The sequence below is a fragment of the Lonchura striata genome, chromosome 1 (genome assembly GCF_046129695.1).
Source record: "Lonchura striata isolate bLonStr1 chromosome 1, bLonStr1.mat, whole genome shotgun sequence".
Classification (NCBI taxonomy): domain Eukaryota; kingdom Metazoa; phylum Chordata; class Aves; order Passeriformes; family Estrildidae; genus Lonchura; species Lonchura striata.
In genome coordinates this window covers 42,753,788-42,775,767 of record NC_134603.1, presented here as the reverse complement: position 1 = coordinate 42,775,767, position 21,980 = coordinate 42,753,788, and the positions used below count along the sequence as shown (strand labels likewise).

At 38.1% G+C, this 21,980-nt stretch overlaps 1 protein-coding gene across 3 annotated transcripts in view; it reads left to right on the top strand.

Annotated features, from left to right (window-relative positions):
• The window catches only part of DTNA (dystrobrevin alpha), a 178,522-nt gene that overhangs the window by 63,621 nt on the left and 92,921 nt on the right, over nucleotides 1-21,980 (top strand). For all 3 annotated transcript variants that reach the window (XM_077783758.1, XM_031504027.2, XM_021544753.2), the window contains exon 2: nucleotides 18,377-18,444. In XM_077783758.1, the coding sequence (XP_077639884.1) occupies nucleotides 18,377-18,444 (68 nt within the window). The remainder of the gene's footprint in view (nucleotides 1-18,376; nucleotides 18,445-21,980) is intronic.

Here is a 21,980-nt window from a genome sequence, read left to right as displayed (position 1 = left end):
CCTGGCACAAGGGACCTTCTAATGGTTTTAAAGCAAACAGAAGTGGCTGCAACAGGAAACTTTGTGCCATCAAACCATCAAACACACGCAGTTGGGAGAAGCAGTGAGGTAAATTCCAATGAGCTGGAGTATCACCAGTTTAGGATTGCAGTGGTTCTGGGAGGCTTCAGGCCTTGGGAGGGTCTTCCTTGCAGGAGAGATTGTAACTCCACACATTTGAACTGTGTATGGCTAATAGTGAAGCATTTTCTTTGCAGCGCTTTTTTTCTAGCCTGCTCTCTGCTTTCTCTTAGTTAGTCAAGGGACTCGTTTCAGCACATTTAACTGAGCTGCATGGAGAGAGAGATGTGACTTTACTGAAATTGTAGTTCTTTTTTTCTAAGGCAGAGAATGTATCAGGTAGGTGCAGAAATAGCTCTTGTGGTTCAGAAATATATTTTGAATAGCAGAACATCCCAGGCCCTTAAGTTTTGGGTAAAGTTCAAAGAAATGTGAATTCAGAATGTAGCCAGGCCATTCTGTTCCCATTTGTCTTTCTAAAGCCTAGGAAATAAAAAGTTTTCTCAGCAGTCCACCAGTGCAATTAGTTCAGAAGATTTTCTTTGGTTTGGAGTTTTATTTGGCAATGTAGAGAGCAGCTACAAATCTGAAAATAGTGAGACAAGAAGCAGAAAGTGCTTTTGCTCCCTTTTACTAGGTTCATGTAAGTATATTTTGAATTCTGACCAAAACCAGGTTAAGGTTGTAAATAAATAATAAAAGGTTGTAAATAGCATAAGGACAACATTGCAGTGATCTCACCAGTTTGTACAAAAAAAAAAAAAAAAAAAAAGTATTACACTTTCTGTTTAGCTGAAATGCCCTCCCCTTGTCCATAAACCTAAACTTTAAAGTGTAAATTGTAATTTCTAACAGAAATAAAATACTCTGCATGGTGTATTTTAAATTGAGTGGTGCCACGTGAGAAAATATGTCTTCATAATGATGTTTCTGATCTTGAATTAACTGTGAAGCCAGGGCATTTATATTGTTCAGTTGTATCTATTGGAAGGGGATAGAAAATATCTGAAGCCCCATTCTGGTTGCTGAAACTGATCTTCTAGGCAAGCAATACCAGGGCTTTAAGTACATTCTGCCTGGGAAAATGCTAATCCATCATCCTTTCCACTGGCTGGTCAGATACAAACAGAAGAGACCCACTGATGTGCTGGAGGCAGAACAGACCATGATTGGTCCCTAAAAACACCTACAGGCCAAGGAGAAGATTTTTTGTTGTTATGCCCACATTTTAAAATAACTTTCCCCTCCCTTTTTTGATTTATTGCATAAGGATAGAAAATATTTTAAACCTTTCTCTTCTGGGATTGTCCCATGCAAACTCTGTCTTTTCCTCCTCTTTTTGTGTATTCACTGTTTGCTGGTTACACTTTTCATGTCAAAATTCTGGACAGCTAAGGGATAGATTACTTTCATTGGAATCAGTGACTGAAATTATTACCTCAAGGTCATCAGGTTACTTCCCTGTCTCTGTAAAAATGGCATATTATTTTAAATCCAAAGTTATTAAAGTGGATAAAGATGTAGAAAAAAATTGAGCTGATTAAATGGTCTCCACTAATGGTCTCTATAAGTGACTGTTTCACATCTGCCACTCCATGATGAACCAGATCCTGTGGTTTGTGTCAAATGCCACTTTTTTTCATTGACAATCTCACAGTGACTAAAGAGCAGAAGAGATTGTTGATTCCCACATTGCTGTCATTCATCTCTTATGGGTTGTTATTTCTGATGTTGCTGTTCTTTTGTCTTGGCTTCCCCTTGATTTTGAATCTGATCACATTACAATTTAACCTTGCAGCATTCTAATTTTAACACTGCAACACTACAAAATAAACATACAGACAAGATTGTTTTCAAAGGATGTTTATTTTCATTGCCCAGCTTGATCTTTTGGGACAGAATGAGCACTCTTCTTCTGAAAGTGGACATCTAATGGGCATCTTACAATAGATCCAGAAACAGAGGTATCCTAAATCATAGGTTACTTTTGAAAACACAAGATGTTGTGGCTAAAATTAAACATAGGTAAAATCCTGACAAAATTGACTTCATTGTCATTGAAGTAATTGCAATTACTTTCATTGATTTAAGTTGAACTGAGATTAAACTCTGAATTTCAAGAGAAGATTTTTTTTTTCTCTTGCAGACATATGAACCCATTCTATTCCCTTTTTTTTGCTCTAAATGTACCATGCTGGAGAAGAGCCACTCTAAAGTTCACAACCTGTAGGAAGGTTGGCATGCCAGCAGAGGAGAAGCATCAGTCAGTACAGGCCAAGCATGGCTGCAGATGTCAGACAGTGCCTTTTGTCCACAAACAAGAGGGTATTTCACCTGACAGGGCTGCAGCCAAAAACTCCAGGTAGATTTCATCAGGCCTCAGTGCCCACTGTTAAGGGGAGAGATTTTAGACATGTTTACTGGAGCTTTGAGTTCCCCACAAGACATTTTCCATAAGATGTTGTGCAGGCTGCATTTGTGAAAGGATATTGTTGTAGCAGCCTGTGTTGGATATCAGCTCAAGGGAGTAAGTGTACAGCAAGCTAAGCTGTAGCAATACTCAAAGTAAATGGCTTTTGACTTTTAGAAGTGTTTGTTTCTATGGAGAGATGTTAATTTTGCCCTTTGTCTCTGTGGCAGAAATTAGAGGAGCAGTGTTCCGTCTGCCTTGTCCCAGGTGTTGATGCTGAGGGAGATTACCTGGGGCATGCAGGGAGTAGAACAGGTACTATTGCATTTTACAGTGGACATCTTCAAGGGACAAGCAGGGCTTGTACCGGGATGTCATGTTTTCAAAGTAAAATTTACAGTGTTAGTTCCAGACAAAAGAAATTCACCACAATATTTTCATCCAGGACTCATGGTAACTCTAGCTAGGAGCCATTAAATGCAAATCTAAGTGCCTGCTCTTCCATCATTCAGGCAGCTTAGCCTCAGCTTCAGAAGAAACCTAAACCCTTTCTTTTAAAAAACAAACATTCACTTCCCCATACAATTACCTACCTGGAATATAAGAGGATTGTTTACAGAAGGAAAAAAGAAAAAAGACAAAAATCAAGGAAAAAGAGACATACTTATTTTTTAACTGTAGAAAGGCTGAAAAGTATACTTTAAGGTCCCTTTTTTTCCAGATCGGTACTTTTCCCCCATACATATCAGCATAAATTGATGCATATACTGGATTTTGTGTTTGATGCTTCCTTTGACTTCAGGAACAAGTAAAATACCTTTGTACCAGGCCAATGATGGTCCAGATGCTGTATTTTGCCTGGAAAGACCAAAAATGTGTATAGAAATCTTTTTCATACATAGAAGTATAGAAGAAAAGGTTGTTCTGAGTAGGTGTTGCATGTGGGAAGCCTAAAAAGTTTAATTTTAAAACGTTTTCTATCCCATAAACATTCAGGTGTTAACCTGTTTTGCAGACAGTATTTGCAATACCAGGGAAACAAACATAAAATGAACACTTTCTTTATCCTGATGTAACAACACGTGTGCAGATGTGACCACTGTTTGTTTGTTTGAATGAGGAGAATAAGAAATCTTTCCCTTAAACATTTGAGAGAGTACTGTATTCATTGCTTTTCTAATCCTTTGCCATGTCAAGGACTGAGCAGTCAGGACTAAGATTACATGATGTTTCATTTTGATCATAGCAAATACAATATTCAAGTTGGATACAGTGTTGATTTTTTTTAAATGTTTGTACCTGGCTTTTCTATTGAGATTTCAGAGGTAAACAGAAAGCATTCAGATGTGAAGCACTGGATTTGGTGCTCAATATTTTTCCTCTTCAGAGTAGCTCACCTAAAACTATTCCAGTACCTGAGTTTTTGGCAGTGTTCAAGAATTCATCTGATGTCACAAACTGTTGCTGACAGATTCAGCAACTTCCAGGGCCTTAAAAATGTTGGTTTTCCAACTCTTTCTTTAAGTACATTAGTTTATAAATTTTTATATGTATGTATTTTTACAGTTTTATAAATATATAATCTTAAAAACTTGAAAGCTTTTTGATGTTTACTAATATCCTCCTTGAGAGAGTGACACTCTTTCTGTTAGAACAATTTCAGCAGAACACTCTGAAATGATCTGATGAATTTTAGTTAGTTGTGTCTCAGCTGTGAGTATGTTTCTTACACACGTAACATGATTATCAGAAAAGCAAAATCTTAGATGAAACTAAAGTGTGAAGGGATCCTGTTATTGTTTCTTTTCCCCCTCATTATTTTGACCTTATTAATGCTGCCAGGTTATTTTTAAGCTACATGACTGCTATGCTAAAACCTTTGCAGGCTGACTGACTCTATCAGAAATTGACTGAATACTTCCTACAGAAGTGTTACCCTGTAATGCTTTTCTGTCTCTCCAAATCTCTGTGATGCTGTGCATTAGAAGTACAGCCTGAAATAGTTAGGATAATAGTGAGCAATGAATGGCCCTTCATAAAAACAGACCTCCTGCTGCTGGAGATTGCCATTGGAAATCCTTTCAGTGATTCTCCTCAACTGCAGAATAAAGACATGTATGCAAGGGACTCCACCAAAAGGCCTATGCCAAATATTTCAACAGTGCAGCAAAGGTGTTTGTACTCTCCAGCTGCTCTGAAAGTAGGATTGAGTGGCAAAACGGTAAATAAAAAAAATTGTAAGCAACTGCAAAAAATCTGCCTGAGTCCCCTTTTCATTTAATTTGTGTTGTAAAACACAATTTCAGAGGATTGCTTAAAACCAAGCCTGCAGCTAAATATTTACCCAATGGATTTGTTAAATCTGTTTCAGTGCCTCTGGAAATGAATTCACACCTCTAATTCCTAAATACCCTTTGCCTATAGATGCCTTGTGGGCATCTATAGTGAAATGCAGGTATTAGAAGAGCTGAAATCAGTTGAGATAACTGATAACCTGAGTCAATAAGCAAAGGATTGAGAAGACAGAATGATCTTTTGTCTCTCTGGGGTTTGGAAATGGAAATTTTTGAGCTGAAAAGTGTTTTTTCAGATAATGCTTGAAAAGTATTTTCCAGGCCTGTTGTCAGCCTTCCTGCATCAGTTAAGTACCAGCTAATTTAGTCCAAAAATATTGCCCACCAGCACTTCTTCTAATAGCAGTGCAAGAACACCTGAGGAGGCATTTGTGCCAAAAGGCTTTGCCAGACCTCTTTTCTAAGGGAGGAGCAGCTTCCTAACAACTCTAACACTGCTCACAGTCAGCTTGTGTCTTTAATACATTTCACTGTTTTATAGGGTGTTACTGTCATTTCAGTCACAAGTGATAGGGGAGTTTGCCAATTCTCCTGTATTTTTCATGTGTCAGCATTTGGCATGTTTTTAACACATGGGAGATCTGAGCCCAGTGCCCAAAATCCAGCTGGATGGTTTGCACCCTTCCTTTGCTCTCTGTTTAACATTCACAGGACTAAGGCAAAAAGCAAAGTGGGTAAGCTGTCACTGAGCAGTCTCCTGTTGGACATCACAACCCTGTGATCTAACACAGGGGAACTGAGAATTGACAAATCAGTAAAGGCAAATGGATGGTTTGGGAGAGAAGGGACAAAACAAAGGTAATAGTGAAGGCAGAAAGAGCAGTGGGAGAGTGGGATGTAGCTGCTGAAATAGTCTATTTTGAATATTCTATGTTTAAGAAACTAAATTATGAAATATGTAAGAGGAAAAAAGCATATCCACAAGTGAGAAATGCAAGATGAGCCTCTGTTGATAAAACTCTACAACATGTTATTTTATACCACTGAGATTCGCATCCAGAAATACGTCTGGAGTCTCCATTTCACCTCACTGAAAATAGCATTGGGCCTGCAATATATGTTTCAAAAGATTTATTGGGATAGTTTTAAAAGCCACAGACTGTAGGGCATTCACCATTATCTCTTGAGAGACTGTCTACAGCCTCGTACATCTTTCACTTCAGAGTTCCCCTGTTGCGATCAGACATTTTCTGTGTTTAAATATTATTCCTGTTATTCCTAATTAAACCCTGTATATCACACATTATAATTCTCTCCCTAACATGAACATGAACAGCCCATAGCTGTTTTATTCCCAGCTCATCAGCATTTAACAAAACTGTATAGATTTGAAGTTACTCTCTTCCCAGAATCAGACTCTCTGCTCTCAGTCCTCAGTGTTTTCCTATCTCTCTGCCTCTCTCCTTGCACTTTGTCAGTGGCTTCCAGACAACTTGGTGCCTAAACTAGAATGTAATAGTTGAGTGTAGCTGAACCAGAGCCAAACAGGAGGAGGAGGAGGTCTCTCGCTTCTTACTCTGATGTGATGCATTTGATAAGGCAGACCAAAAATACACTGTTGCTTTCTTACCAGAATACCCAGAAGAATATGAGATGTGCTCTCAGAATTAAGCAAATGACACCTAAGGTGCAAATGTACTTGTTCTTGTTTGCAAATATCATTAACCAGCTTAGCTCAAATCTGCTTATTACCAGCTCAAACACCTTCAATTTAGATGCCTCTGGACTAGTTTAAAGTTTGTCTCCACTTACCAGCAGGGTCAAATTGGACTTGGTTTTGTCCAGGCAGTGGTATGGGTGGAAGGGGCTGTAATTGTCCAGCCAAATTGTAGCTGTTGCAGTTAATTCAAGTCTGTTTTTCTTGTGAAAATCCAGGCTTGTAGATGTTACTGCTCTCTTCAAGGATTCATTAAATACTCTTGCTTTCGTGGCCTAATTGAAGTGCCTCTGCAGCAGCCACAAGTACAAGTACAAGTACTGGGCTGCTGTGGTAATGGCTGTGTGTGGTTAGTGCTTCATACTGAAAGCATCTGTAAAGTGTTTTATCTGCTCAGAACCAATGCATTTCACAGAAAAATTGGTTTGCAACAGTTTGCATTGCTATTCCCTGTCCAAGGATATATTGTGTCATGCAAGCTGCTGGAGGCCTTAGTGCCCCATGCTTTTCTGTAGGATGTCTGTGTGCCTTCACACTGTCCACCTTTCCTCTTCTCCTTCCAGTTGTGAGTCCTTCTCCTAATTGATGGCTGTTGAGTTTTGCAACTGGTCTGTGTGAAATAACTCTTTAAGTCTGGTGGATCTTGGGAATGGCACCATTACAGCTCATACTTCAGTGATTGATTTTCTCCCTGGAGTGGTTTTTGAGGTGGTTTGCCTAGAATTACTGTGTTGTATTAGAAGGAAAATGAGATATTTTCAAAGGAAGGAGGTGTTGAAAAATTAGTTTGAGGACATTTAGTCTTTGGGGGAACATGACATACAGACATAAAGTGCTGTGTGACAGTGTCTTGCCTGTTTTGGCACCTCTTATTTCCTGTTGTTAATGATACAAATGTCATCTTTCCACAAAAGTTGATGCATTGTGTGCATTGTAAAGCAATGCTTGTGTAGGAGTGTGTATTCTGTCTTGACTACCCTTAAACGAGTGTTTCTAAGAAGTGATCTACTTCATTTCACACAAAGAAAAATCTTTATACAACCATTTGGGGATTTCAAAGCACATCAGGAATCTTTGCAGCCATTAGTGCCAGCCTGCTTAGATGGGCTTCTTCTGGGCTTTCATGTGCTCCCCTTGGCTTTCTTCACATTCCCTTCCTGCCATGGGAGAAGTACATTCAGGGCACTGAAATTTCTCCAGACAAGAGTCTCCTTATGAGCCCATTTCTAGTAGCTGAAATATTTATGCAGCATTGGAGAGATTTTTATAATCTATATGTTCTTTTGCAATATAATTAATACTATTTTATTAAAAATGTTCCTCCTCAAGCATATGCAGCACTAACTCGAGTTTAGCGGGGTCTAACCAGAGTTAGAAGTAATGTGCATTATCTGAGAGAAGAGACACAGAAGAGTGAATCAAATGTAGCAGCCTGTTTCTGTTGTGTCCATTTACAAGCACCACCAGCCATTATATTTGAATTTAATATTTCAAGCATTAGCTTTCTGTTCTGGCTTAATATATGACACTATTTGCTACATAATTATATTGTATTTCATTTTCTTCTGTATGCTGTTGTAATAATGATATTGCCTAATAAAATAATGTCAGATTTTAATTAGGTTAAAAGTAATTTGTTATATTAAGTTTTTTATATGAGAAAATGAACTAGCTGATAGTGCATATCAGGTTGTCCATTTTTTTTTTGTTTGCATTTGCTTTCATTTCCTGATGTTCTTTACCTTTTGAAATAAGGGTGGGTTTTTTTCTTCAATTACAGCCCTCCACAGCCTTAAGTCTAACACACTGATGTTCTAGTGAGGACATAAGATGCCTAACTTTCTATTTATTAAAAGGATAGTTTTGAAAAAATTTCTGCTCCTAGTTAATAGCTGCACCTTTTTAATCATTGAAATAAATTACCTAGACTAGTGTGAAAGGGTATGATAATACTGTGTGAGAGTACTCCAGCAAAGGGAGGCTTAAATTTGCTGGGAGGCAAAGACAGAATTCATTTGCATCAAAGACAGTTTTGGAAGAGAAAACTTGTGCTAACTTTTGTTGTGGGATACTTTAGGAATAACCAGTGATGTAGGAACTGGCATAAAGTGTATTTCTCTTCAGAATTTATAAGAGTGTCATGAATAGCATCTCAACATACATCCAAATAATGAATAGAAGGATGAAGGAGTGAAAGACTGATCTGTTTCCTAAATCCTTCTCTTTAATTCTTAAATTTATTTTGCTTTCAAAGTGACCTCAGTACTCTGTAAACTTCCACATCACATGCAGAGGAGCTGTGTTCTCTGTTACGTGACTAAAGCATATCTTTATTGGGAGATACTGACTCCTCCTTGAAGTGCCATTTCCAAGTACATTCCCTTTTATGTAACCTACTGCTTTTAGGCTGCCCTTTTTTGTTAGACATTTATTAAGAACTAAATAGAAAACCTTTGAGCCCAGATTAGCAGCCCATTCCTCTTCGTCTAAGTATGGTAATCACAATGGAATTCAAGCATATGCTTAGTAAAGATTTTGCAGGGAGGTTAAAGAAAGCTTTTGTTGAACTGGAGCCCATCTTGGCTTTTCTATGTATTCATCATTAGAAGACTCAGAAATTCTTGAATGGATCTGTAATTTCTTGTCACTTAAATTTTATACACATGTAGACATCCCAGTGCTGTTTTTTTCTGCTGATTCTTCTGTTATTACATGGTACTGCCAGCCTACCTGTTCTGTTTCTGCTGTGTGCAATGACTGTATTGCTGTATTGCTTGTGTGGTTATTCATGGGTATGCAGGCAGGCAGTTATGAGACAAGAATGTACAGACCCTGATTTTGGTCATTATAACTTTGGGAGAGTTAGTATCCTAAGTATCTTGAGGATTGAACTTTATTATAACTAAGGCTGCCTAGTGAAATAATTTTAACATTGCATGTGAAATTTCTTTTTCTGCCACAAAATTAGAGACATAGTGGTGTGACCTGCAATGAGATCTGGTACTTGAAAAAAGAATTAAAGTTAACAAGGTGATATCTGCTTTTAAAGAATCATCATTTGAATGCAGCCACCAAAACAATCAAGCTGTATTCCTATTACACAAGGGCCACTCACAGAAGGGATATGACCAGGTAAAAAAGTTAAAATCTTATCTTTCCTTATGTCCTTAAAACAGCTAATTGCTCAAAATGCCTTCTTCAGATATTAATTAGATTGGCCTGGAGGCTGCTTCTACTTGCATTAAGGATCTGATTTCTCTCTGTGTGAGATTCATACAGATACAGTAATCAAAGGTTTCTTTGTCTCAGAAGGTATATACTTAACCCAAATATACTCCTAATTTCCTTAATTCCCATCCTAGTACCATTCTTCTGTCCTAGTGCCTGCTCTCACTGAGCTTCAAGACAAATTAACAGCTACCACTTTGAAAGAGTATATGTGAACTATTTCCTCAGTGCCTCATCATTCTTTCATTTGTAATTTATGTTCTACCTTTCTGGCAAATAGATCTGGAGAGACTTGAAATTCCATGGGATTGTTTTTAAATATTCTTTTTTTAAAAAAATGTGTTGTTTCAATATAGTTCAGCCTTTCTTTTTTATAAATCTATTTGTTGTAACATTTCAGAAAACTGAGAAATGAAAAAAACAAAAGGCATCTGTTTCAGGCATAAAGATAAAAAAACTTAAATACTTCTTGGTTGTCAGTTGTATCATGCAAAACATCCTAGGTGGTAAGATTTTTTAAAATTCTCTGGATCAGTGGCTATTGCATTAATTGTTTGGGTGCCAAAACTTTTCATCAGGTAAGGTTACAAAAGCCAGTAGCCATTCTACTAACTAATTTGTTTGACTACTCATAATACTTAATATTAGTGAGATTTTCCCAGTACATGTGAAGGATCTCAATAATTTCAGCTGTCTAGGAATGCATTTTCTCCTGTGGCTACCATTTGGTTTAATTTAGTTGGTTTTGTAATTCTGAGGACATGAAAGTACCTAGTGTCCTACAGCAAATAATCATCAAATCCGTATTTACAAAAACTGACAACTTGTATTATTAAAATTGGCAGAAGCCAAGAAATGCTTCCTAGCATAATTGTATCACTGGCAGCTTACTCTCAAATGAATTTGGGTTTAATTATGGCAGCACAAGAACTGAAAGATCCCTTTGACTAAGTAGGAGTTTAATTATATTTGATATCCTGCAACCTCCTTTTTGCCTCTACAATGGCAAATGAAAAAGAAAGAGGACCAGACTAGCAAAGTATCAGATTATAAATTAAATGCTTCCTGTGATAAAGCCCTTACAATTTTTTATCCCTTGAGTTTCATTACAGTTTTCTCTATGAATTATGCCTTCTCTAACCAACTGAAAGAAGTAGAACTGCATCTTTGAGTGTTCAAAGATTATCAGTTCTTTATTGATCTTGTCTTTTAGAAAAATAGTTCTAAAAAAACATATTTTGAAGGAAAAGCTACAATGCCAGTGAAATACAGCTCCAAAATGAGCTCATGGGAAGACTCCATAAAAATATTTACACACCAGAAAAATCAGATTTGGTATTGAATATCATCAGCTTTTGTGTCTGAGTTTTGGGGGCTTCTTCTTTTCCTGGAATGTGTTGAGTATAACAAAAAAGAAATTACCATTAGTGGAGGTTATTTCTGGCTACCCCTTAGTTACACTAAGGCTCTGAAAGGCCACATATAAAGGAAATTGGCATCTTCTTTACTGTTTTAAAGTATTTAATAAAATTCAGATTAAATACAACTTTTTAATTGCGTTTGAATAGAACTTTGAAATTATGCATTTAAATCTGTAGCAGCTAGGTGGAATCAACCCCTGATCTTTATCAGAAGTGAAGGAGTGAAGCCTTAGAGAAAAGATTTTTGGAGGTGACCAAAATTATTTTATTGGATAATCTTATGCTCTTAAAATATGAAAATATATTTGAAGCACTGAACATTCATTTTCTTTCCATATTTCATCTAGTGAAGTAGTTTCTTGTATTATCAGGAAGGCTGACTCAAAAAGAGCATTCCTAGAAAAACCTATCTAAGCAGTGCCTGTAAGACAGCTTTTTAAAGTTTCACATATATATTTTAAGTGTCAAGTAATCATTTTCTTAAATGTCTTTCATGTCTGGAGTAGTAAGATTCTTTAAGAGTAGTTCTTCACATTGCAAAGAAAAGCTGGAAATTGTACTTTACAAGTACCCATGAAAAGGATAAAAATAAGGATTTTGGCATATATTTAGGCCTAGTTAGTAATATTTTGAATTCCTAAACTTGATAATTTCTAGTGGACATAAAAACAACTGATGTTTCCTTTGTCATGGCATCCTGTAGTAAAGTGCTGATTCCATACAATATTAAAGATGAAATCTGTATATTTTGACTCTCACATTTTCTGTCTCAAAATTATGCCTTTTTTTTTTTTTTTTTATTAATCCCTTCACACTTGTTTTTTAGACCTGAGAGATAAGATTTGCATAGTATTCAAACTTCCTTGAAGACTGTGCATTATGGAAATGAGTTGCATTGGGTGCCTTATTAGGCATTTTTTACAGTTTCTCACTAAGGATACAAAACTCCCAAAAGGGAAGCTGATGAAAAGTATGTTGGAAAATTCTTCCTTAAAAACAAAAACACATTTCACTAAAGGAATAAATCAAGACAGGATTCCAGGTTTTTTGGTGGTATTAAAATTGAAAAATACACCAATAATGAGAAGAGTCAGACTTGCCAAGACTCATGTTGGAGATGAACTTAGCAACAGCTTTTGTTTTCTTTCTTCACCATAGAAGTCTCATCTAGATAAAATACAAGCACACTTTGTAAGTGCAATGCAATTATAGCTAACCTCAGGAAAGAGCACTGACCAATTTTATTACAGTGCCAAAGATTAGCCCTGGAATGTAAAGCTACGAGAGGCCTATTAGGGACTTGCTTCATTAGAACATGTGGAACAAGACATTCATAAGGCACCAATAAATCAATTAAGGGGAAGAGGGCTCTGAAATGGCCCTTCAGGATTTTTATTATTAACTACAAGGATTGCTGAGGTTGGTGACGTCAGAAATAAGGTTTTAGCCAGTACTTACTGTCCCTTTTAACTCACTGTTCTGCAGTCCAAGTTCACTTTGAAATAAGCAGCCATAACTATTTTGGTTAGCAGAGCAGAATCTGCCTAATATGGCTGAATTTGGGGAAAACAGGAGAAAATAAAAGATCAGAGGAAAATTTCACCTCTCACATTGACACAAATCCTGCATTAACAGAATCCTAGATGTTGACTACAGCTTTTAAGTGCCTCATAAAGTCATCATTATATAGACTCTAGCAGGCTCTTTCATTTTCATAAATCGAAATTTCTGATGTTGGTAAATCCTAAAAAGAAACAACAGTTTGTTACATATGAAGGACATTTTGATAAAACTGTCCTGAGCAATAACAGACAAGAAGCCTGTGCAGCTGAAAAATGATACTGCTGTCTGCTCAAAGCTGGGTTTAAATACTGACCAGCTACATAGAAAATAGATTTGTCAACAGCATAAAAAATAGCCACTGAGAAACCATAACATTTCTCTGCATTCTAATGCTTCTAATTCCCAGAGATATTGAAGCTTCCATCATTTCATGGAAGAAAAAATAGCTTCTATATCAGGAGTTTGAGATTTCCCCACTAGGGAAATAGACTGCTCTGAAAAAGGATGCTTGATCCTGGTTGATATTTTCTACCAAATGGGGGTCCTCTTTCCAAAAGTGATTTCGAAATACTCACTGTTGGGTTTACCAGTCTTGTGGTACAAAACTTCCATCTAGTTGGGTCCCAAAATGCTTCCAAGAGTTTCAGGGCCCCAGAAATCTGTTTCCTATGTGCCTGCTTTGACAGAAAAGCAACTTTTGTCCAGCCTGAAAGAGTGTCAGAAGTGTCACTGGCCAGGATTTGGAGCCTCTCTTTCCAAATGCCCGACTGATTCACAGCCGTCACATGGGACTTGATAAATTTTTCATGCCAGAATTAATCAATTTAAGTGGGCAGTTTTCCTCACTGGCGTGTATCCTGCCTCCCTGGGGCACTTCATCTGTCACAGACAAACGGGATAGGGATTTGTGGAAGTGCTAGTGGGGTGGCTCTTCTCAGACCCATCAAACTGCATGTGCACATGTCATGTCAGGAATTTTTGGGTCTCCTGGGGCATGTGTGGGGCTTTCCAGAGGGGAGTGCCTTCCCCAGCCATATAGGGAACTGCTTCTTTTGATGGTGTGGTGGTTTAACCCCAGCTGTAAACTAAGTCACATGGAACTGCTTGCTTATTCCACCACCAACCCCACCCACAGTGGCAGGTAGAATCAGGGGGAAAAAAATTAAACTCATGGATTGAGATACAAACAATAATTGAAACAAAGCAAAACATAATAATAGTAGTGACTCAGAGGTAATAATAATGAGACAGAGAGAGATACAACCCAAGGTAAGTAAGTGATACCCAATACAGCAGCTCACCAGCCACTGACTGAAGCCCAGCCCATCTCTGAGCAGCAATTGGCACCTCCCGGCCAATGGTCTCCAGTTAATATAGTAGGCAAGATGCTCTGTGGTATGGAATATCTCTTTGGCCACTTTGGGTCAGCTGTCCTGGCAATGCTCCCTTCCAGTCATTTGTGCACCTGCTCACTGGCAGAGCCTGGGAAACTGAAAAGTCCTTGACTTAGGGTAAGCACTACTTAGCAACATCAGTGTGATAGCAACATATTCTGCGGCTGAATCCAAAACACAGCACTGTACCAGCTACTAGGAATAAAATTGACTGTATTCCGGCCTAAACCAGGATGGATTGGTTTTTTGGAGCTAATTATTTAAATGTAGCATGCATTCCTTTTATCATGCACAGACATAGCTCAAGAAATGGAAATGTAATGGAAATATACTATTTATGAAAAGAATGACATATAGTAGGGGTTAATGAAAGATATTATTTACCCTATAGATACTGAAACAAGAAAAACACTTATTTGTGAGAGAGATTATTGCAGTGCTTATAATCCAAGCAGCCCTAGGAAAGGAAAGATAAATGAGGCATTTAGTTCTTGCCTTATGCAAACTATATGATCTTCCCACTCACATTTTATAAAACAGAAGGGTATATTAAAAAATAGGCCAATTGTACTTCTGATACATGATAAGCATGAAGATGAAATTGTAGTCAAAATAGTTCCAACCAAACTATATTCTTTGTTTATTCTTTTCTTTCTAGCACTCCTAATGTCGTAAAAGTTTTCAGCTTGAAAGATGGGTAAAAATTAAACATTCACAGTATCTTTTTCAGAGGCTGGAAATCTCATGCTTGGAAAGATTTCTGCTTTGGAATGTCTGTAATATATTGAAGCCTTAATACCATTCTAATTGGTACCTTACTAATTAGCTTGTGACTAGAATTTTAATTAGATGCACAATAGGTGTCTTCTTACCTGCAGTGGAGGAGCTATTTCCTGGGAAGAAAAGTGAAGGTAAAAGGATAGTGAAAGGAATCCATAGGAGAGAAATATAATCTAATCCCTACTATAAGAAATGTATACGTTAATTAATATTTTTCAGAATTATTTCTCTGGAAATATATTCTGTTTTCCAAAGCACATTAAAGTTTGCTTTATGATTTGCTTTTCTCCCATGAAGAACAAATGGTAATTTTTTTCAGTGATGTGTCTTGTGCTGTGAGCAAACTTGGAAATACTGGAACACAACTGTAGTTAATTAGCTCAGGGCCAGCCCCAGGGAATGAAGTGGACACATCACGGGTTCAAAGCAGGAGTATGTAATCAGAGTTGAAGAGTAGAGCTGTGTACCTGTGAGCTGGGTCACAGGCAACAAGGCTGAAAAGGGAGATGCCCAGCACCTTGACAATGGCATTAGTTGAGCTTGGGCTGTAGCACACTCTGGAGTTAAAAAGGCATGTGAAAAGCTTGGAAGATGCAGCTGAGTGAATTCCTGTCAGTGGGGACTCAGAAGTACCAATACTCTGGTAGACGAGCATCATCTATCACTTTTCTTCTATCAGGAAAAGATAGGTAAGAGGGTTCAAATGTATCTGTCTGAAAATACTGCCACCACTAATGTTCTCATTAGCTTAATGGTATATAGCGTGTTACAGAGAATTTTAGAATTGTCATTTGGGGTGAAGGCTGTTTTGAAATCTGCAAAATATCTAGTGCAAGAAGAGTCTAAAGACATAAATCTGAAGTTCCTTCCTTCTCTGAGGAAGCCTGAGTTGTATATTTATAAATATAAAGTTATTTGTCAGGCCTGGTAATCCCCATAAGCCCCAGCAGTGAAAAGGGTGATTCAATTTCAGAAGATAATGGGACACTCTGAAAAATTATGATCAGGCCCAGGGAACGTTTTTATATGAGATAGGAGATATACTGATTATATAGGAGATACAAACAGTAAAAATAAAGGGAGGATGAATTGCAGAAAACAGAAAGACAGTTAAAGAATTATTATTTTTCCCCCACACTAAAGGGAGACTCTTAGAACAGGCTTTCTGAAGGAAGTGTAAAATATGCTGTACAATTTGCATGATTTGAAAAATAATTTTTGTTACTTCATTTTGACTGGGAAAATTCTTCTACGTGGTGAATAAGGTCACAGGTGAGCTACATTCCATGCTCTGCAAGATATTTAAAAGCAATAGCTAAGGAATATTTTTCTCCAGGTGTCAATATAAAGCAAGTGAGAATAAAGTTCCATCCCTTATGTTTTCGATAAAATTTGTACCAGTCACTCTGAGACCAGTAATTACTTCACAAATGGTAGAGAACTTTGTGGAATAAGAACAGCAAATTATTAATTGGAGAAACATCTGTAAGATGTAAGTGTCAGTTGTGTCAAGAAGTGGAAGATGATGTCATCCTTGGGCCAAAATCAAATTACCCCAATCTCAGTCAAATAACACATGTAATATGTGGTTTGAAAGCAAGTTATACGTTATGGAATAATGCTGAATATAGGTGAAGTCAGAGAAAAATATGATGGTCTGTTACCAACTCTACAAGCAATAAATACTAATCTAAAATTGTGTTTGCTCTGAAGTATTCACTCAACTGCCCTGCCTAGTAAAAGATATTACCTTTTCAAAAGGCTTTAATAGCCCACCTGTCCTGTGAAATTTTGTCTCCTACTGTGAGTTTCATTAGAAACAGAAAGGAGTGGGGAGCTCAAGCCATGGTTAGTGGAATTATATTGCTTTTAATTTCTTTATGGGAAGAGTTTTAAGGCTTATTCATGTCAAAAAGATTCTACTTCTTGCTGTGTAATTAAAATGCTAGTTGGGCCTGGCATATCTTGAGGTGTCTCATTTTGCAGGGAGGTTTGAGTCTTCCCTGACACCTCCAAGACACCAGCTACCTCAGATCAAAGGCTGAATGACCACTTCTGTGAAGCAGTATCCTGTTATCTCTGCAGAAAGGGAGAATATATTAGCTCAGACTTCATGCCATGCTACACATCCCTATCACTCCTGGACAAATGAGAGCGTACTTTAATATGAAGTGAACTTGAATATCCCTGCAAAGAGGCTGCCTCCATACCCTTTGTCCATGTCCTAGTGGGACTGCTGCTCACATCACAAAATGCCCACCACAGATAGCACTTTAGCAGAGTCTTTAGCAGTGCTCTGAGAATTGAATAGGCTGTTTGGAAAAGGCAATTATAATGTACCACCACTTCATTTGAACAGTGCAGTTTGAAAGGGAAAAAAAAAACCCACAACAAAACACCTCTTATGTGATTGCTTTTCTGTCTTTGGAAATAAAAGGAAACTGGTTTTCCATCTTGAGTTTGTTGGTGATGGCAGACTTCAGCATCCAGTTCTTTAATCCTTCTTGTTGTATACATATGGAGGTTTGCTGTGGGATACAGTGCAATATTTTTGATTGGAAGCTTCTACAGAACATCTCGTTTATAACCTAGGTAGTGTGATGTTATTTTCCACAGTCTAGTTGACATGAGGAGGGAGATTAAAATGCAGGTCAGAAGTTCTAACCCGACTTGGCAGGCAGGAAAGGCTATTGGTTCGACAGGGTAATTACTCATAGGAAGTGGTGATGCTGACACTAGTTTTAATTTTTTGAGTGCTGCTAAAGATGTTTATCTTCACTCTGAAAGCTTTGGTCTTTTATGGTTTGAATGCTGGCTGTGAGGGAAGCTGTCAGATTGCTCTCTGCTCTATCCAGCAGTAGTGCTCTTCAAAATAGTCGAAAGATTTTTTTCATCTGAAAACAGAAGGAAAATATATTCTTACTTCTGAGCCTTTTTGTGAAACTCATTTAACCAGAGATATACTGTCCTGAATTTGAATGAATATTGGGAGAGTGTTTGCTTGGGTAAATAACATGTATAATGTTATGGAGTAGAGATTTAATTGCTGTTGTTTGTTTGGGTTTTTTTGGGTTTTTTTATCTCTTCCACATAGAATGGGCTAGAACATAGTTTTCGAGACTATAAAATAATATCCTAATCTTTTATGATTTCTTATCTCTTACATAATTTAAACTGAGGATTCCTTATTTAAGAAAACCTAAAATGAATTTCAGAGCTTGTGTTATGTAAGCTAGTTAGTTACATCAAGCAGAAAAACTGAACACTGCCTTTGGGAGAGAGGGGCGGGGGGGGGAATAAATGCTTGAAAGCAGAGTCCAGAGAATGGAGGACAGTTTGGGGACCAGGTTCTCCACAAACCACGCCACAGAGAGGCTGGCAAAAGGCATCGGATACACGTGGAGCACCAGTCAACCTCAGAGGTTCTTTGGGATCAATTTTGGATGCTTATGGACATATGTTCAGTTTGGGAATAATACTTAATGTTTTCACATGATTTTGTCTTCCAGAATGATTGAAGATTGTGGGAAAAGAGGAAATACCATGGCAGAAAGAAGGCAGCTGTTTGCAGAAATGCGTAAGTACTTCCTGGAAATGTTTTGCCGTGATAGACCAAGCCAGTTGCTATGCAATGTCAGTAAAATTTATGCAAGCTTTCCACCTCAAATCTCTGTTGCACAAATGAATATCATGAGACCAAAACCGCATGAAAATGAGCTGATTTGACCAAAGCAGGAAAGAGGGATTTTATACATCAGATTTTTTTATTGAATTACTTTAATCCATAGTTTTCTTAAGACAAAGATGATGGAGTACACAGGTTGCAATGAAGAGGGATAAAGGTCTCCAAAAGCTACATCTTTTTCTGGAGATATCTGTAGTGGGTTGACCCCAGCCAGCTGCCAAATTACCACATGCTTAATCCCTAACCAGCCCCCAGTAGAATGGGAGAGAATATAGGGAGAGCAAAAGCAAGCAAACTCATTGCTTGAGATAAAGACTTGATTAGGTGACAGAAAGAGAGGGGAAAAATTACAACAGAAACCAAGAACCAGTGATGCAAAGGTGGCTATTCCCCACTTCCCAAAAGCAAACTGATGCCCAGCTACTTGTGGAATAGTGTCTGCCTTGGAAAACAAAACTCCCCTCCCCCTTCCTTCCCTACCCCAGTTTTATTGCTGAACATGACATTATATGGTGTGGACTGACCTTTTGGCCAGGTGGGGCATCTGTCCTTGCTGTGTCTCCTCCCAACCTCTTGCCCATCCCCAGACAGCCCTGGGAGGGAGCAGAGTAGGAAACAGGAAAGCCTGGGTGCTGTGCAAGCACTCTTCAGCAACAGCTGAAACAGCGGTGTGTTATCAACACTTTTTTAGCCACAGATCTGAAACACAGCACCATGCAGACTGCTGTAAAGAAAGTTAACTGCATCTCAGCCAGACACCATACAGGGACTCACGTGCTTCATACCCCACTTCAGTATAATTTTTTGTAGTTTCTAATGAAGTCTTGTGCTAGCTGCACAATAGTGTGTCAGGGATGTACCATACCAACAATGTTCCTGCACTTCTGGCAATCATCTCTAATTTCTCTTACAACCAATCCACTGTTTCTCCAAGAAATTCTGTTACATGTCAAGTTTGAGACTGTCTCTCTGTTAATAGATTTACCTGAGTTTTGTACGTAATTACTAAGCATCCTGTTGTTTTTCCCCTGCTTCATAGTAAACTATGACAGAGCATCTCCCTGATCTTTGGTGGCAGACTAAGATGAGCATTACTGGGACTGGAGTTATTGTGCATGATGAAAGACCAGGTGTGTGCTGGTGAATTCAATGTGTGTGAGCCCTGCATCTGAGCTCTCCAAATTAAAGACTTCCCACTGAGATGGCCTACCAAGAGGTGTTTTGGCCCATTCCACAGTGACCACGAGCTCTGTTGTGCCCTGTAATTGTTTTAGTATCACACGGCGCTTGCTGTTGTAACTCATGAATATTTCTCACTGATCTTTTCTCTCTGGTGCCCAGCGACACAACCTGAAGAAATGGATTGAAGCTGTGTCATGGGAGGTCTAGGTTGGATATTAGAGAATTTTTCTTCATCCAGAGGGTGTTTGGGCACTGGGACAGGCTCCCCAGGGAAGTGATCACAGCACCAAGCCTGACAGAGTTCAAAAAGCATTTGGACAATACTGTTGGGCACATGGTGTGATTTTTGGGAGTATCCTTTGTGGAGCCAAAAGCTGGACTCAATTATTCTTGTGGGTCCCTTCCAACTGAGGATATTCTGTGATTCAGTTGTCTCTTGTGTACAGCATCTTGGAACCTTAGAGGGAGGTGTTGTACTTTGGCCAAAATCAAAAAATGTATTTGTCCATTATCAGAACATACTGACAGTAGTAGTTTTAATTAGAATTACAGAGGGGGCCTTGATTTTTTATCAGCTAAAGTCAGTAACATAAGTACCATTAATTTCAATTAGTTTTAAATATTCCTAAAATATTTAGGACTTTTCTGTGAGGATTTGTTTTTTGTTTCCACAGTTTTGAAGGCTATTTTGATGTTGGATTGTTTTTCAGGAGTTAAGGAGGTCTTGGGAAAATCAGCAGTTGGAGGCAGAGGAGTGATTATTTTCCTGTATTATACACCAGTAGTTACAGTCTACTATTCTCTTCTTTCACTTACTTCAGTCTGGTTTATCTCACGTGTGCTTCCCTTTTCTGTTTGCCTGCCTCTGTTCCTCCACCTGTGTACTACCTGTGTATACAGAGAACTGGATGCTGCAACTAGGTAAAATGAGCAGAAAATATTAAGTCTTTGTGGAAAAACTAAATGTATTTTAGCCATATTCATGAAACAGCAAACTTTGCATTGTGAGAGCCCTTTGGATACCTCTGTGTGTGGAGGGTGTGCTTCATGGGAAACAAAGTTCTTCCTGGGATCACATTCAGCTGTGTGCAAGCCCACATGTTTAACATGTGTAACAAAAATTGTGTGCTCCTGATGCCCTACATATTGTGGGCCATGTGAAGCTTCTTAAAGTTCTGATAGGCATAACCCTATGGTAATAGGTAAACTCCACAACCTGCCAATATCAGAGGAAGAAAATTCATAATATAAAGGCTTTTGCCAGTGGTTTTGGTTCTTGGGCTCTACATCTGCCAGTCTGATTAAAACCCAACAATAATTGTACAAAATGGGTCATGTTCCAGACTAGACGAGATAGAAAAGACAAGAAAAAAAAAAAAGAAATACAAATTTTCAAGCCTTTTTAAGTGGGAAGTTTGTTCTGAACAAGGTATAGAAGGGTTTGATTCTGACTTTAAATTTGGACCACTGTGATTTCCCCTGTATTTTGAAAGGTCCAGTTCAACCTTTTTTGTTTCCTTTCCTTCAGAAGAGAAGTTCCAAATTACAAACATTTTTGAATTGATACCATAATCATTATCACCTTCTGTAGAGTCCCACATTTAAAGCTTGTCTTATAACTCAAAATGCTCTGTTGGACGTCAAGCCACTGGGTCTTAGTCTTACCTTAGCCTGACCTGGCGTGCCCAGGTATATCCACACTGATGAAGAGTTCAAAATGTACATCACTGTTGGCACATATTATCCAGCAAGAAAAGAGCAGACAAAGTCGCAGTATGTCCCTTTGTTATTTTTGCAAACTGCCAACAGTGTTACTTGACATGAGCATATTCAAAGGAAACAGAGTGAGGCACTGGCAGCATGCAGAAGAAAGGAGACACCACTAGCAATCCTGTAGGGAAGTTACAAATTTACTGTCTCATTTGCCATGCTCAGTCTTGGACATCTTTCCACTTGTTTATCAGGACTCTCCATCACGTAAGGGATGGCACTTTTCTACAGAAGTTATTTAACAAATAGATCTCTGACTGTGGCAAAATATGAATCATGACAAAATTAAATTGTCTATTCAGGGTCTTATCAACAGCACCTACTCCCCAAATAATATCAAAATAATACCATCCACTATGTTTGAAAATAGGAAAAAAGGGGGCGGAAGGGCAATATCACGTACAAATTTGTTTATTTATGATTATTACTGCAACCTCAGAAGCTCAATGAGCCACAGTCTCATACCTTGTTAAAAG